The following is a 16,403-nucleotide window of genomic DNA, read 5'->3' as shown; positions in this document are numbered from 1 at the left end:
TCTTGCCAAGCCTTCAGAGCATATCCTGCTCCTCTTGAAAAGCATGGCAACTCCCTAACTCTGCATGTAAAGCAGATAACTAAACAAATAAATAAGACAACATTTCTACTGCATGAAATGAGGAGAAATCAGAAAACATATATACAAATCACTGTGGGTTGAAAAAAAAGATTTTCAAAAATCAATTTGTTAGGAAGCAAAGGATATAGTCTAACTTATTCTTATCTTGGTACCAAACAGAATCCATTGCTAGGCCTAGAATTCAAAATAAAATAATCTCCAAAACAATCCAATAAACACATGAACCTTTCTATTAAATCTCGTGCTCGTTTTCTATGGGGATGTTTACTTTTTGGCGAATCTGTTAGGTACCTTAACTAAAAACTGGAGATATCAATTTTACTTGTATCATTAACTTTTGAGACAGTAATTTGACATCTTCATTTTTTTCTGCTCAAAGTAAGAAAGTCAGATTATACGATCTCAAGGCTCTTTCAGCCTTCGTCTACGATCTTATGTTTCTAAGGCTGTAGATATCACTTAGAAATATTTTTAGTAAGAGCATGTAGAAAAAAATTATTTAGAAACAAATTGCATACAGTCAGTTGAAAGATTTGTGCATTGCCTAGGCAAGTATTTCTGTAAGACAGCTAATATCTAAAGTTACAGAGATAGAATTAGCAAGATAATTAAATAATATATACCACACTCTCTGGCATGCAGAAAACTTTCTATCAGTGAACAGATGTTGCATGCATTTCTTCTAAATGTTTCTGAAAAGAATTATGATCTATATATCAACATGATCTTATCTACCTCGTCTCTTTGCTACAGAACTATTCTCCCCAGTATGAGGCATATGATGTCAAGTCTGGAGTAACAGGAGGAATCACAGGCTATCCCGGGCCACCTGTATGTACAAGTGTTTGTCAGTATTTAGAGAATAATTTAGCCTTCCACTCTGTTAAATCTTGAATGGTTGTTCTTCTAGTAATACAGTGTTATGACAGAATTGTACAAAATAGCTTATTCTTTGTTAAGGCGGGAAAGAAAATGGTAGGTTTATCATGATCCTTCTTTCCTAACTCATTTTTTTCTTCACTGCCTCTTATTTCATGCTTGTTTTGCCGCTCCTTCCTTCTTTACAAAACCACCTATTCCAGGGGCACACCTGCCTTCATACTTAGGTCTCACACTCATATATTTCCTAATTTTAACCAAATTTTGTTATTTTTCACTTCCACTTTTCCTTTTCCTCACCTGAGAAAACCTTCTTTCAATGTCTGCTCACTATCCAAATGCTACTTTCTAGATGACAATCCACTTGATGGCAATCCAATATCACAATTCATCTCACCTCAAATCCTGAAATACATATATTTCCAGAATTTATCGAGTATTGAAGTTCATCTATTGTAAATGATATCAATTCACATTGTATGCAAAAGGTTCCCTTCAAGGTAAATGACTTGAAGTTTTGATAGAAGAAAAGAGCAAAAAAGCATTGAAACCTAGGCACGTGTGCTTGACGCATGGTGTCCCATGTAAATGACCCTTATTGAAGAATAGCCGTTAGGAGGAGCAGTACTATGGAAGGTTATCATTTTACTGCCAGAAACAGGTATGTATGTGTAAATGAGACATGAAGCTGGATTCCCAGGGATTATGGAAGATTGCTGCCCAGATCATTGGACCCCATAGTTGTGACTTCTAAAACTAGAGAGGACAAAATTTCAGCTATTAGATCTAAATGATCAGTTAAAGAAAGACCCTTAATTTGTAAAAAGTAAATTGTAAGAAGAGAATTTTATTCATCTTTAAAGTTTTAGAGCCTGTGAATTTTTTGTGTATATTTTAAAACCAGAAGGACAATTGTATTAACTATGTAAATGTAAACATCTGTTGTTACTCAGTTACGTTCACATTATGAATCCTATTTTTCAATCAGATATACTGTTTTTACTAAAAAGAAAAACCAAAAAAACTAAAAAATCCACTACTTATTAAGATTCCAGAAAAAAAGTTACAAGATAAAATTTAAGAAGAAACTCTAGTTTTATAAATTTATTATCAGTATTTATAAATAGTGTGCTACAAAACTGAAGATTTTCTAGTTTAACCTGTATTTCTGAACAATGATAAATCATTTACAATTTATTGTTGTCCCACGTACGATGAATCTTACACACGCAACTAAATCTTCATATCAACACAACTCAGTGATATAGTTAAGAACTTTTGGGTTGATTTACATCATTATTTTTAGAAACTGGGGTTTATACTATGCAGATCAATATTTTTCCACATTGAGTTGAGCTGCCAGGCAAAAATATGCTTCTTCACCAGTTCAAGTATCACCCTAATGTTGCAGAGATTCTCAAAGCATTTTGTATAGATTTTTCCAGATTTTGAAAGCACCTTTTGGGGAACTCAGGTCAACATTTTATAACACCAGTAATTTTTATTGACTCTGAGAGAATTTCATCTAGAGTGAAGTTTTTGTGATGAGATTTTCATTTAAAATTAATAAAATTAATTAATCCATGAATAGTTATCACATAATGAGGTATGCTGTTCTCATTTTTAAAGATGTCAGTATCATTCAAAACAGAGACATCTCTGATGCCTGGATAAAGTATATTTCAGATGCATTTATTTTGTACTTATCTTGCAAATTTTTGTTCCAGGGTCCGCCCGGCCCACCTGGTCCCCCTGGTACATCTGGTCATCCTGGTTCCCCTGTAAGTATAGCCATTAATGGTGATTTCTTCTTCATGCATATTATATGAATCAAGTTAATACAGATCTTGCTGTAATTTTGCCATTCCAGCAAGCATAATCCCAATTAAGTAGAGAAGTAGCAACCAAGAAACTATCATTCCTTCAAAGATGTTGGAATTTCACATTTAGTTCCTTTTAACTATTAGTAATTAAAACCTTGGTAAAATTAAAACACATATTTAATTTGCATGTCATATGGCTTCAAGTCTGAAACAATTCAGTTTCAGTGGAATTAAGTGTGTAGAATGGAATAAATTAACTCTATTTTGATCTGAAAAATTGTAGTTTCAATATTTATAAACTAGAATAAAATTCGCTGACTACATTCACAAATTCTGATTTCATACTGTCTTCACGACGTAAATGAATCATATGAAGATTAAGTTAGTTTAAAAATATTTATGTATTATTCTCTCCACTAGGGTGCTCCAGGATACCAAGGTCCCCCTGGTGAACCTGGGCAAGCTGGTCCTGCAGTAAGTAACAATTATATCTATATTTAATAAATTAACAGTTCTAGATAGAAACCACCTTCATTTTCTAAAACATAACCGTCGAATGCTACAAAATATAGATCAAATTTATTTAAAATAAAAAATTGTACCTTTATGATCGTTGAACTGGTTTCAAAGATCTTTTGGACTCAATGGTTTCGATATCTTAAGAGACACTTACTATTTTAATCTAGGAATTTCCTGGCTAATTAGCCACCACCACAGTCCACTTCTTAGTGAGAATACAAATCGTCTTTGTCTTAAACATAGATTAATTATCCCGTAGCCACTCAGTTCACCTGCATGTCTACTCTTCTGAAATATAATTTTAAAATTAATTTAGTAGAAATAAGCATAGTCTAACAAAGTCCACCAAGAAAACATGCTGTGTAAATAAGGTGAAGTTAGTTTAATATTTCAAAGTATTTGAAAATACCTATACATTTAAAATTTCAATATCTCAAAAAATGTAGAAGTGCATTTGGGTTTATACATACACACATGTGATATAAAATACTGATACATGGTACTTTTAATTTTCATTAAAAATAAGTTTAATAAACAGTAACAACTGGATTTAATATAGGTATATTATTAACTTGGTGTGTCATTTTCATGATGAGAAACATAGATAGTATTTTTTAAAAGGAGTTTTTTTCTAGAAATACACATAGTTAGAATAATAAATTTGATTGTAACAGAAAAATCTACAGATATATTTGTTTTTTATTTCCTTTTTTTCAGGGTCCTCCAGGATCTCCTGGTGCTATAGGTCCATTAGGTCCTGCCGGAAAGGATGTAAGTTTTTAAGAATTGAATGGGGATACAGCAAAATTCAAGTTGGAATATTCTAAATAGTATATCCCATGTTCTAGAATCTCAAAGAGAAAAACCTTACTCAAAACATTGTTGATATCTTAATAACTTTTTAGCTCATATTAATCTCTGAAAATCTACATAGTATTTGCATGGCTACATATACCAGTTTCTGAATTCCAAGCCAACAAAACCCCCAAATGTGCTTCTTGACTCTGTCAGGAAGAGTCATCCAGTGAATACAACACTTAACTAGAGAAGACACTGCTTCTCTCTGTCTCTTGTAATAAAGAAATTTGTATCTGTTTTTTATGAACTTGAAAACTTAAAAACACAATTAATATTATGTCAGTCTTTCTTTCCCATTTAATTTCCAATGGCAAATTCTTCCCACTGGATTGAGAGGTGGTCATAATACTTGTTTGGAGTGATGCCTGCATTTTTTATAAGTTTATATCAAGGTGGGAGAAGCTCTCCCCATTCCTTTTACTAGGAAAGCTGTTCTCACGACCATATGTTTAGTCCAACCATTTTCATGAGTCCTTGGTGAGAAAAATGCAAAATAATCAGTTCACTAATTGGTTACAATGAGTTTTCTCTTACACAAGCTCCCATATATTCTTTTATTTCTCCACCTAGGGGGAATCAGGAAGACCCGGACGGCCTGGAGAGCGAGGACTGCCTGGCCCTCCAGTAAGTTTTCGGCATGCAATGAATTAGTTGGAGTAATCACAATGATCTTAGGTTGAAAATTATTATATAATTAAATTAAACTTAAAAAGGATAATACTACTGGATTGTGAGTCTATTTGAAAGTTCATTAGTATCTTTTTTATTCCTTATTTTTAGGGTATTAAAGGTCCAGCTGGCATGCCTGGATTCCCTGGTATCAAAGGACACAGAGTAAGTACAGTTTCTAAATTGACTCTAAGTTGTTGCATTTGGCTATGTTTACTTACCTAATTTTATTACCAATTTACTTACCAATTTTATTGGACAATTGAGTGTGTGCCAAAAATGATTGATTCTGACTAGTTGTTTTGATTTTCTAAGTCTATCAACTTTATTTGTTGATCAAATCTATTAGTTATTTTAGATAAAGTAATAAAGCTGATTTTAAGTGTATGGAAAATATTTGCAAAACAGTAAGTTTCGGGGCTTCCCTGGTGGCGCAGTGGTTGAGAGTCCGCCTGCCGATGCAGGAGACACGGGTTCGTGCCCCAGTCCGGGAAGATCCCACATGCCGCGGAGCGGCTGCGCCCGTGAGCCATGGCCACTGAGCCTGCGCGTCCGGAGCCTGTGCTTCGCAACGGGAGAGGCCACAACAGTGAGAGGCCCGCGTGCAGCAAAAAGAAAAAAAAATAAAAATAAAAAATAAAACAGTAAGTTTCGTACTGCCACTGTCAGAAAAGATGAAAATATACTATTGAGAACTATTCTTGACTTAGTCAATATGATTTACAGATCGAATCAAATGACTTATTCTATGCAAAACATTAGATAGAGTAAACCAGCTGAGCCAAAAATTGATCACATAGACATAAAAATCTATGAAACTGATACTTGCCTAATGCTACATTTAAAGCAAATTCCTAATTGGACTAAATTGTACTTTCTAATTATTTCATGTTTTTAACTGTAAAATCAATGTCCAAGGTCTTCAATGCACTTAAAAGAGTTTTAAATTATTCATGTCAGTGTTAAAAATAGTGCTATGTGGTAAAGCTAGCTATAAAAAATTTAATGTAAAGTTCTTAACTGTTCTGAATTGTTAACAGATCTTAATATTTTTACTACTTTTATCTATTTCAAAGGGCTTTGATGGACGAAATGGAGAAAAAGGTGATCAAGGTGCTCCTGGATTAAAGGTAAATCACAACAAAATCATATTTTCATAAATAAATTTATTTAAATATTATAGCTATATTTAAGATTTATATTTTAGGGTTTGCCTTTTTCTAAAACATACCTTAGTTTTGCATTTTAAGAGCTAAATAACAGCGACTAATTGAGATGTTCTCTTAAAACTTCCATGAAAGCTGATAACTTGAACTGTCTAGATTAGAAATGACTGAGCGCCCCTGAGTAACACGTTGATTACTTCTGTTTAGTCTTCAAGTTTTTAAAATGCAAAAACTGAGATTTATAGCATATAAGATTGCTAACAAAAATTTGGTATTGTTAAAATGTAATCTTTTTCTTGGTTCCATATGTTTTTTATAATATGCTGTGTTGAAAAAGTTATAAATTTCTCCTCCTGTTATACAAAACGGTGACACATTTTATATGTTTCTAGGGTGAAAATGGCCTTCCAGGTGAAAATGGATCTCCTGGAGCAATGGTAATTATGTTTCTTATCATGCAATTTTCAGTTTTACTATTAACTTCCACCTAACGCAAAACTTGCCTCGCTCACTCTGCAACCATTCTCACGCATATCTAGTATAAAATAAGACCACACTTTTAATTTTATTCTGTAGGGTCCAAGAGGACCTGCTGGTGAGAGAGGACGACCAGGACTTCCTGGAGCTGCAGTGAGTATTCTTACTGACATTACACAATTACAATCCGAGTCACCGAGAAGTGTCTCAGTCAGTTTTCAGGCTGTGACAATCTGCAAGAAGTTTTCTATAAAATTGCATTTAAAGTCACCTCCATAAGGATTTTAGCCATAACGATATGCAAACAAATAAGTGTTTTATAGTTATTATCTGTTGAGGATTTTTTTAACGTGTTAACTTGGCATATTTATGCATTAATTTGCCTTCAGTTCTGTAAAACACAGAATCCAATCTTCCTACATCAGACCATTGCCGTGCCTATCAGAATTTCAACAATTTCCCTCTAAAGGTATATAATTATCAAGCAGATTTTAACACACTTGAGGAAAAGTCTGACTCAATTGAGTCAGACTTTTAGTTAAAATATTACTTGTGACCAGCCTTTCAGAAAGAAGATATTTGAGACCAACTTCTCTTTTTAGGGGGCTCGAGGTAATGATGGAGCTCGAGGAAGTGATGGACAGCCAGTAAGTAACTTTTCACCTAACCCTGATGGGCTTAGTGTAATGAGAGATTATGGAATTTTGGAGTAGTGGAATAACATGGATTGTAGACCTAAAACTCAACGTTGTTCATAAATATCTGATTCAAACTGACACTAATCCCATAAACAAAATCTAGAAACAATCTAGAAATGGTAAGCCCATAAACAAAATTCTGATACTCCTTATTATACTTGACCAGTTACTAACATCTGTATGGTGCTTATAATGTTAGTTAAGGGCCAATATTGGGTATGACAATTAAAAGAGTCCTGCAAAATAGATAATAATGCTATCTGTATTTTATAAATGAGAGCTCAAGGCTAAGTGACCTGCACAAAGTCACCAGAATTCATGGCATAAGTTGTCGGGCATGGGGGATCCAAATTTTCTTTTTATTTTACCACACTATTTCTCCACATGATGTTCATCACTGACGATAAATACTGTTTTTATCTAATTTTCCTTTGTATTTTGTATGTACCCACTTATTATTTACCAGTAGTGTTAGTTTTCTTTTACTTGATTAAGAGCTCTTGAAATGCTATTTATTTTTTTAGGGTCCCCCTGGTCCCCCTGGAACTGCAGGATTCCCTGGTTCCCCTGGTGCTAAGGTAAACATGTATTTCTGTAGAAGAATGTAAATTATATCTTTGAGACAACAGAAAATCATTGGGCTGCGTCTTGAAAGTGATTTTTCTTAACAGTCAAGTGGATTTCTTTGAGCTATATAGATCTTTAAAGCCCTGTTCTTGATTCCAAAAGGGGTTTTATCCCTGGCCTTTTGCTATTCTGATCTCTTCTGTTGTCTTTTCTTTTTTCCCAGTCTCTTTCTGCAAACAGAGATAACACAGTCACACACATAGTTACCATTTTTCTCTGCCTATATGATTAATGAAACTTTGCTTTAATTATCATACTGCTTCAGCTTTTGGGAGATGGGTTTAAACAGGACTGACTAGCAAACTGGCCAAGAGATTAGAAGTGGCAAGGGAGACTGACTACTTAGGGTTTTATCCCTTAGGGTGAAGTTGGACCTGCGGGACCTCCTGGTTCTAGTGGCTCCCCTGGACAAAGAGGAGAACCTGGACCTCAGGGACATGCTGGTGCTGCAGGTCCTCCTGTAAGTACCAAATATGGCTGATTAAGGGAGAGCATTGCTACACTTTATTTCATGAAAGCATATGTTCTAATGTTGCTATCAATTAAAATTACTTTTTTGCAAAGAAATGTTGCTTAGTGCTCTGCAATAACTCTACTATTGATTTGACTAGTACCGAAATTAGTTTTGCGGTCTGCACTTTTCTAGAATTTATGAATTTTATGGTTATATGACACAGAATAAGTAGAGGATGGACAGTTATCTGATACTTTGAAGACTGTGCCCCAAACTAATCACCAATCAGAAAAATTTGGAAAAGAAACAAGACAAAAAAACCTCTTCTCTATGTACTTATTTCATAATTTAGACCAAGCGCATATTATCTGTAATTTATTCAGATAATGATCATTTTTTGCGACATTTTATGTGTTGTGCTGTAGTTGGAAGAATCACCTAATCTCTATAAAGCACAACACCCATCAAAAAATTTATTTTAGTTATATAAGCAACTTCAAAAATATATGTACTATTTGCATTCTTATTAATATGCTCCTTTCCCCCTCTAGGGCCCTCCTGGGAGTAATGGTAGTCCTGGTGGTAAAGGTGAAATGGTAAGATGCCCCCACCACTCACCCACATTCAGCCACACACATATTATTGGCTTCCTCTGCATTTTGCAGGACAATACATTTAAGTTAGCTATTTAGAAAAGAAAGTTCAAGTTTGCCTAATGTTAATGTTCTTGGATTGTTTCTAGGGTCCTGCTGGCATTCCTGGGGCCCCTGGACTGATAGGAGCCCGCGGTCCTCCAGGACCCTCTGGTACAAATGGTGCTCCCGGGCAGCGAGGTGCTGCAGTAAGTTGTCTATTTTTCCTTTATTGTCTGAAAGGTGTGGCTTATTTCTCACAGTAAAAAAAGAAATAGCAGGTTCTTTGTTCTTGTTCCATTGAATTTATATTGATTTCACTCTGGTTTTATAATTGAATCAGGTGTGACTGGTGATTATTTTGTTAGTCTATTTTCCACACTTTTAAACCAAGATTATGTCCAATTTAGGGTGAACCCGGTAAGAATGGAGCCAAAGGAGAGCCAGGACCACGTGGGGAACGCGTAAGTATCGCCCTAACAGATTTGATTATTTCTTAGAAATGTATACCATAATCAGGAAATAAACAGGTAAAAAATTAGCAATGAAATTCAGTCATTATTTCTTTATTGACCTCCTTTCACAGGGGGAGGCTGGTTCTCCAGGTATTCCAGGACTTAAGGGTGAGGATGGCAAAGACGGTTCTCCTGGAGAACCTGGTGCGAACGGACTTCCCGGAGCTGCAGGAGAAAGGGTACGTTTCCCACGGGCATCGAAAAGGAAAACAATCATAGAACTTCACCTTCACTGTGAGGCAACCGTGTTTGTTCTTAATTTGAGTAGTAGTCAATCCCAAATATTGTTCTGAAGCATTTCATAATATGAGAATTATGAAAAAGTTTTGACACTTTGGACTTAAATATTTGCCTTTCACTATTTCAGGGTATGCCTGGATTCCGAGGACCTGCTGGAGCAAATGGCCTTCCAGGAGAAAAGGTAGATAACTTTAGTTTTCAATGTTCAGAAATGTTGGTGCTACACATAGGTATATTCTTCTATATAGTTTCCCATTAATTAACACCTAACTATCTGAATGAAATATATTGGAGTTAAAAAAATAATAATTCCCAATGTAAAACAATGATTGCATTCCCTGCTGAGCCATTCTCTTAGCTTTGTAACTAACGTTATTTAACCTCTATGAGAATTCTTTAATTTATCTGTCAATTGGGAACTATTTATCTCAGTATCATTGCAAGAATAAGTTAGACTAAAATGCCTGAAAGTTCTTTGGAAACTCTGAAGTGCAGTGCAAATCTGATTTCATAACATCAAAGATATTTGATTTTATATGCACCAAACTATACTGCTAAGCCCACTAAATATTGCTTTCTTCAGCATGTGATGTTCATCGAAGTTGCCTTAAAATATTTCCAGTATGACAACCCAAGCTAATAGGTAATGGTGATTTACACTGAGCATGCCAGCAACACCCCAACTCTCTTTAAGGGACCAAAAGAAGTTCTCTAGTTGCAACCTAAGTACTGTCAACGTCTAGGTCAATGAAGGCTCTTTTACATACATGTTGATTTATTTCATCATGTAGGGTCCCCCCGGGGAGCGTGGTGGTCCAGGCCCTGCAGGGTCCAGAGGAGCTCCTGGAGAACCTGGCCGAGACGGCCTCCCTGGAGGTCCAGGATTGAGGGTAAAGAGGAACATTGTTTGCTTGACACTGTCATTTACTAAGAGGAAAAGCAAATGAAGAACGTTCAAAAATAACTTAAATCAGACTATACATTTTGTAGGCTCAAAACAAAACAAAACAAAATTCTCTGAAGAAAACTTAAGCTAGTATAGATTGAAGAACAGAAAATAGAATGCTTGACGAAGATATTTACAGACAGAAAAACGTGTGCAAATATGAAGCTCATATGTCCACATATGTCAGTGGAAAGCTCAAAATTTTACAGATAGGTGCTTTTAGTTTTTTTTTAATTATCATCTTAAAATCAGCTGACTGACTGAATTCTTCAATTTAGGGTATGCCTGGTAGTCCTGGAGGACCAGGAAGCGATGGGAAACCAGGACCTCCCGTAAGTACATTTTTAGCATCTCATTTTACAAGTCCAGAGAATAATGAAACACACAATTTGGACTAGGCTTGATGTGTATTGTATAGCCTTGGTATGTACATTGTATATTTTGATCAGATTTTTATGAAACCTCTATTAATATAATTTTTTCTCATTAGGGAAGTCAAGGAGAAACTGGTCGACCAGGTCCTCCAGGCTCACCTGGTTCCCGAGGTCAGCCTGGTGTCATGGGTTTCCCTGGTCCTAAAGGAAATGATGTGAGTTCCTTCCTTCATTTCTTCAATAAATATTTGACAAAAGGTCTTTTACTTTCTATATGGGAGTGCAGATAGCCAAAAATTGATCTCCACTTCAAAGCACAGAAGAGTATATGAAAGTCAAAATACCATGTGAGAAGGGAGCTAAAGTATTTTTTCTGGAGTTCTGGGCAAAGAGTGGAACATTTATGGAAACCTAGTTCTCGAAAGTAGTTTTCGGTTGTGGATGTATGCATGTGTGTGTAGGGGACAGATCCAAAACATGAGAGAACACTATAATGAATAATTTCCTTTTGAGAATAAGTAAATACTGGCTACTTCTTTAGGGCGCTCCTGGAAAGAATGGAGAACGTGGTAGTCCTGGAGGTCCTGGCCCTCAGGTATGTAGCTTTCACCCACTCATTTCCAGTCTTCTAGTAGAAGCATTTCTCTCCAACTCTATGACTTCTATTATCTTTATCTCTGCTTCCATAACTGCTTTTTTTTTTTCAGGGTCCTGCTGGGAAGAATGGCGAGACTGGACCTCAGGGTCCCCCAGGACCTACCGTAAGTTTACTCACATAAATTGGAAATGGAAGTGGATGGAACTGGGGCCAAGGGAAGACTTTGGGAATTATACAGTCTCTGACACTATATCATTATAGTTCACCAAAGCAATTACAAAACTTGTTAGTTAATTAGCTAGCTAAATACTAATACTGAGTAAAGTTTATGGTGTGCATGTCTCCCTTGCATCACTTCCACAAGCCAGACTCTGACCTCCTTTACACCATTAATTTTTTAATTAAGCAACTGGCCTGATGAAATTAAAACTGTGTGAACTAAATATGAAAGGATATCTTATAATGAAGCATCTCAATATTTTTTTGTACATAGGGGCCAGGTGGTGACAAAGGAGACACAGGAAGCCCTGGTCCACCAGGATTACAAGTAAGAATTTGTTACTTAAATGTCATTGGGCACCTACTTTTATCAGTACTTTCCTTTGATAGTTGTATTTGTTGAGTTAATCAGCTGTTCAGTTTTTTGTGACACTAAAAGATTATAATGCATCTTAAGCTTAAAATGTGTGGATCTGACTTCTACCTTGAAATAAAACAATAGGCAATGTTAATAGGCATAACTTCCATGCCTATTCTAGAAGGAGTGCATTAATAATTTTTTAAAAAAAATAAAGTTCACATAATTCTATATGCTTATACTTATTTTTATTGTAATTTAAATGTATATAGCTAAATTCATCTCACCACATTCATCAATTCATTTTTATATACAGCAACAGAAAGAATTGAGGGAGATGAACATAGGTTTGTAAGATATGACTATCACCTCTCTATCGTTGGGTTTTGAGAGCTACATATTTTTTACACGTAAAAAGACTGCTAAAACCATTTTTTGAATACTTTGCGGAAACATACTTACATGAGAGAAGCTTTTCTATAAGCAATGTTTGAAGTGATTACACAATACAAATATGATTCTTTGTAGGGCTTGCCTGGAACGGGTGGTCCTCCGGGAGAAAATGGAAAACCTGGTGAACCTGTAAGTTGCTTGCCATTTTTTCAAAACTCAGAAACCAAAAGAATAAATACGAATCATTTGTAAATTATTAACTTCTGCATTTTCATGCCATGGTATCTGAGATTTAACAATTAGTTTTGAAATATTCATTAATAAAACAAAGAAAAATTATTCAGTCATAACTATTCCATGAAAAGTTTGAATTTTACCATAAAATAAAAGGAACTCAAGGAAGAGTATACAGCTCAAGATTGGACAAATTATACAGTATGCAAGTCAAGTGTGTATTTTGCTTATACTTATATAACGTATATTCTGATAGAGGCCTAATCATGCAATGCCAATCTCCTAGGGCCCAAAGGGTGAGGCTGGTGCACCTGGAATTCCAGGAGGCAAGGTAAATATTTCCATTTATTTTCTCATTTCTTCAGCATGTTATAGAGCAGTTGATTAGTGACACATTTTTAGTACAGCAAACCAAAATATTCCTTTTTTTAGAAGCACGACATTGCAAATGTTTGGTGAATACACTTAGGGTAACCCGAGACATTTCCAATACATTAAATTTGCATCATCTGGAAAATGAAATTTTCTGACATGAATAAACACTGTAGAGTCAACTATGGACCTGAAATTTCAAAAGAAAACTTTTCTAGTGCATTGGCTCTCTATAGAAAAACTGTTTTGGTAGAGGAACTTTAAAAATTTGCCTTTGTGATAAAATAATAATAATATTGTCAAAGCTAGCTCATCAGACCAGCTATCCAAGTTTCCCTGTTTAGATTAACTAATTTTGTGTTTCCGTTTCTCACTCAGTTGATCAAATGTCTTTTATAATTATAAAAATTTCTAAATTGTTCAAAAATGTAAGTTAAGAACCTTGTAGTCTATATCAAAACAATACAATTTAGGGTGTTTTTGCTTTGTTTTTAGCCTTGGTTTTCCTAACAGGGATATTCCATTTTCCTACTACAGGGTGATTCTGGTGCCCCTGGTGAACGTGGACCTACTGGACCTGCAGGGCCCCCTGGGCCTAGAGGGGGGACTGGCCCCCCTGGTTCTGAAGGAGGAAAGGTAACTCCACATAATTCAATTCACCTAGATTTTACAAAATGCATTTCATTTCTTTCTTGTGATTTACTATTTCTCCTTTAATTTCAGGGCCCTCCTGGTTCCCCTGGGCCACCTGGTAATGCTGGTTCACCTGGTCTGCAAGGAATGCCTGGAGAAAGAGGGGGTCCTGGAGGCCCTGGTCCAAAAGGTGATAAGGTACCAACTTATTCTCTGTTAATTATGTAATAAAACAGACTTTGTTGGTTAAAGGAAGGCAACATTTCTGGAAAGTAATCTATTTTCAAAATTAATATTATCATTTTACTTATTTATTTATTTATATATATATATTTTTCATTGGAGTAAAATTGCTTTACAATATTGTGTTAGTTTCTGCTGTACAATGAAATGAATCTGGTTTATGTATACCTGTAACCCCTCCCTCCTGGACCTCCCTCCCACCCCACCCCCATCTAGTAAGTGTAATTTGAGATGGATTTCTAAAGCAACTTTTTAAGCAGAACACCTACTATACGTTGCAGCTAATCTTGAGAGTTTGTCCTCTTCTTGGCATGTTTTCAGTGAAAATACCTCTAATCTGATGACACTGGGTTTTATTTGACAGGGTGAGCCCGGCAGTTCAGGTGTCGATGGTGCTCCAGGGAAAGATGGTCCAAGGGTGAGTACTTGAATTGGGGAGAAACAGAATTTATCTGTATGTGATATGGAGTAGTCCCTCACCTCAACTTCTATTTTTTCCAAAAACTCCTCATGATAAGTTAGACCATACTTTACCACCTTCTGGGCATTAAGAAGACCCAAATGACATGATTGTTAAAATTCCTGATTTCTATCACTAATAGTTCAACAGTGACCTAAGAATGGAAAAAAATCTCAAAAGTATGATAAATGTTATAAGCTGAAGTCATAATAAGTCACTAAAATTCAATGCTGATAAAGGAACTTTTTGATTTTAAAAAACATTGAAATTCCATGGTACATTCATACCATGGAATATTACTTAGCAATAAAAAGTTGATACATGCAACAACTTATACAAACACCAAGGACATCATGCTGAGTGACAAAGGCAATCTCAAAAGGACGTACTGCATGATTCCATTCATGTAACATTTGTGAAATAACGTAATTATATAGAACAGCTTTATGGTTGCCAAAATTGAGGAATAGGGGAGAGGGAGATGGGTGTAACTATAAAGAGGTGACATGAGGGAGTCTTTTATGATGATTGTACCTTTGAATATCTTGATTGTGGTGGTGGTCATGTGAGGCTACGCATAATAACATGTCATAGAACTACATACACACACACACACACACACACAAATGAGTGCATGTATAACTGGTGCGAACTGTATAAGCTCTATGGGTCGTACCAATGTCAATTGCTTTGTTTTGATACTATATCATAGTTGTGTAAGATGTAATCCTGAAGGAGGCTGGGAGAAAGATGCACAGGATTCTGCTGTATATTTCTTTGCAAACTTCCATGAATCTATATAACTATTTAACTATTATTTAACTATTTAACTATTATAAATAAAAATTGAAAAAAAACACATTACAATCAATTCTATTCACATTAGTAAACACCTAGATATGACTGTAGCAAATAAACATGATAACTAAGCCGTTAGATAGACGTTATCTTTACTGTAGTTGCCTTAAACAAATTCATAAATGCTTCACTTTTAACAGACTAGATGAGTAAGCCATCATACAATTTTTTTAAAAATCTAATATTTTATTTATGTAATATAAGTAAAACTTTAATATTTGAAAACTTCAATGTGAAAACTGTAATATATGTAACAATACTTTAAGTGGTTAAATGAAATATTTTGAATTACCATACAATTGAATAAGGCAATGCACTTTAATTTTAAAAGATACGACTGTGAAATCTTATATCACATCTTATTTATCTTCTGCAATAGAAAGGAAAAATGAATCTATAACTTGCCACTGAATTATATAATCCATAAAATCTTATATTTACTAAGCTCTGCAGTATTTACACACTGAGTGAAGAGCATATCATTCAAGCTATCAAAGCAATCATATTATCCAGTTTATTAGATGAACAGTATGTCCTTATATATGCTCTTTGATTAATAAGGAAAATGGTGCTTTTTATCTTCGAAATTAAAGTATATTTCTATTTTCTTTAGGGTCCTACTGGTCCCATTGGTCCCCCTGGCCCAGCTGGTCAGCCTGGAGATAAGGTAACGCTTGACACTATTTAGAAATGGAAAATGTCTTTTGTCGTCATTGTTGTTTGGATGCAGGGCAATATAAATTATTTTTCTCTTTTTTAAGGGTGAAAGTGGTGCCCCTGGACTTCCGGGTATAGCTGGTCCTCGTGGTGGCCCTGTAAGTGTTTAAGACATTTCAACATAATTTTAAGCCCACACAGGCAGCAGCTACCTGTGCTTCCCTCTTTAGCAATTCTGCTTGTGGTCCTGAGTCTCAATGATGGGATACTGTCTTTAGGCATCATATGACATGCAAGGCAAGGTTAAAGTTCTTAAATCTAAAATTCAGAAGAGACCATTTCAAGTCTTACCATCTTTCCTAAATAATTCTGGAAAAAATATAAAAATTGCACAAGTAATATGCATCTGTAAATGAGTAT

At 35.2% G+C, this 16,403-nt stretch overlaps 1 protein-coding gene across 1 annotated transcript in view; it reads left to right on the top strand.

Annotated features, from left to right (window-relative positions):
• Nucleotides 1-16,403, top strand: part of COL3A1 (collagen type III alpha 1 chain) — a 38,779-nt gene that overhangs the window by 11,500 nt on the left and 10,876 nt on the right. The window contains exons 5-34 of the mRNA XM_027126173.1: nucleotides 835-912; nucleotides 2,688-2,741; nucleotides 3,204-3,257; nucleotides 4,020-4,073; nucleotides 4,731-4,784; nucleotides 4,941-4,994; nucleotides 5,906-5,959; nucleotides 6,388-6,432; nucleotides 6,572-6,625; nucleotides 7,075-7,119; nucleotides 7,695-7,748; nucleotides 8,159-8,257; nucleotides 8,803-8,847; nucleotides 8,994-9,092; nucleotides 9,294-9,347; nucleotides 9,470-9,577; nucleotides 9,766-9,819; nucleotides 10,430-10,528; nucleotides 10,863-10,916; nucleotides 11,075-11,173; nucleotides 11,500-11,553; nucleotides 11,666-11,719; nucleotides 12,050-12,103; nucleotides 12,662-12,715; nucleotides 13,047-13,091; nucleotides 13,670-13,768; nucleotides 13,856-13,963; nucleotides 14,373-14,426; nucleotides 15,940-15,993; nucleotides 16,088-16,141. Of these exons, the coding sequence (XP_026981974.1) occupies nucleotides 835-912; nucleotides 2,688-2,741; nucleotides 3,204-3,257; nucleotides 4,020-4,073; nucleotides 4,731-4,784; nucleotides 4,941-4,994; nucleotides 5,906-5,959; nucleotides 6,388-6,432; nucleotides 6,572-6,625; nucleotides 7,075-7,119; nucleotides 7,695-7,748; nucleotides 8,159-8,257; nucleotides 8,803-8,847; nucleotides 8,994-9,092; nucleotides 9,294-9,347; nucleotides 9,470-9,577; nucleotides 9,766-9,819; nucleotides 10,430-10,528; nucleotides 10,863-10,916; nucleotides 11,075-11,173; nucleotides 11,500-11,553; nucleotides 11,666-11,719; nucleotides 12,050-12,103; nucleotides 12,662-12,715; nucleotides 13,047-13,091; nucleotides 13,670-13,768; nucleotides 13,856-13,963; nucleotides 14,373-14,426; nucleotides 15,940-15,993; nucleotides 16,088-16,141 (1,941 nt within the window). The remainder of the gene's footprint in view (nucleotides 1-834; nucleotides 913-2,687; nucleotides 2,742-3,203; nucleotides 3,258-4,019; nucleotides 4,074-4,730; nucleotides 4,785-4,940; nucleotides 4,995-5,905; nucleotides 5,960-6,387; nucleotides 6,433-6,571; nucleotides 6,626-7,074; nucleotides 7,120-7,694; nucleotides 7,749-8,158; nucleotides 8,258-8,802; nucleotides 8,848-8,993; nucleotides 9,093-9,293; nucleotides 9,348-9,469; nucleotides 9,578-9,765; nucleotides 9,820-10,429; nucleotides 10,529-10,862; nucleotides 10,917-11,074; nucleotides 11,174-11,499; nucleotides 11,554-11,665; nucleotides 11,720-12,049; nucleotides 12,104-12,661; nucleotides 12,716-13,046; nucleotides 13,092-13,669; nucleotides 13,769-13,855; nucleotides 13,964-14,372; nucleotides 14,427-15,939; nucleotides 15,994-16,087; nucleotides 16,142-16,403) is intronic.

Source organism: Aethalodelphis obliquidens, unplaced genomic scaffold (assembly GCF_003676395.1).
Source record: "Aethalodelphis obliquidens isolate GAN/ISIS:26980383/991018 unplaced genomic scaffold, ASM367639v1 scaffold2, whole genome shotgun sequence".
Taxonomy (NCBI): domain Eukaryota; kingdom Metazoa; phylum Chordata; class Mammalia; order Artiodactyla; family Delphinidae; genus Aethalodelphis; species Aethalodelphis obliquidens.
Note: the sequence above shows the minus strand (reverse complement) of the source record. Positions and strands in the feature narration are given on the sequence as shown.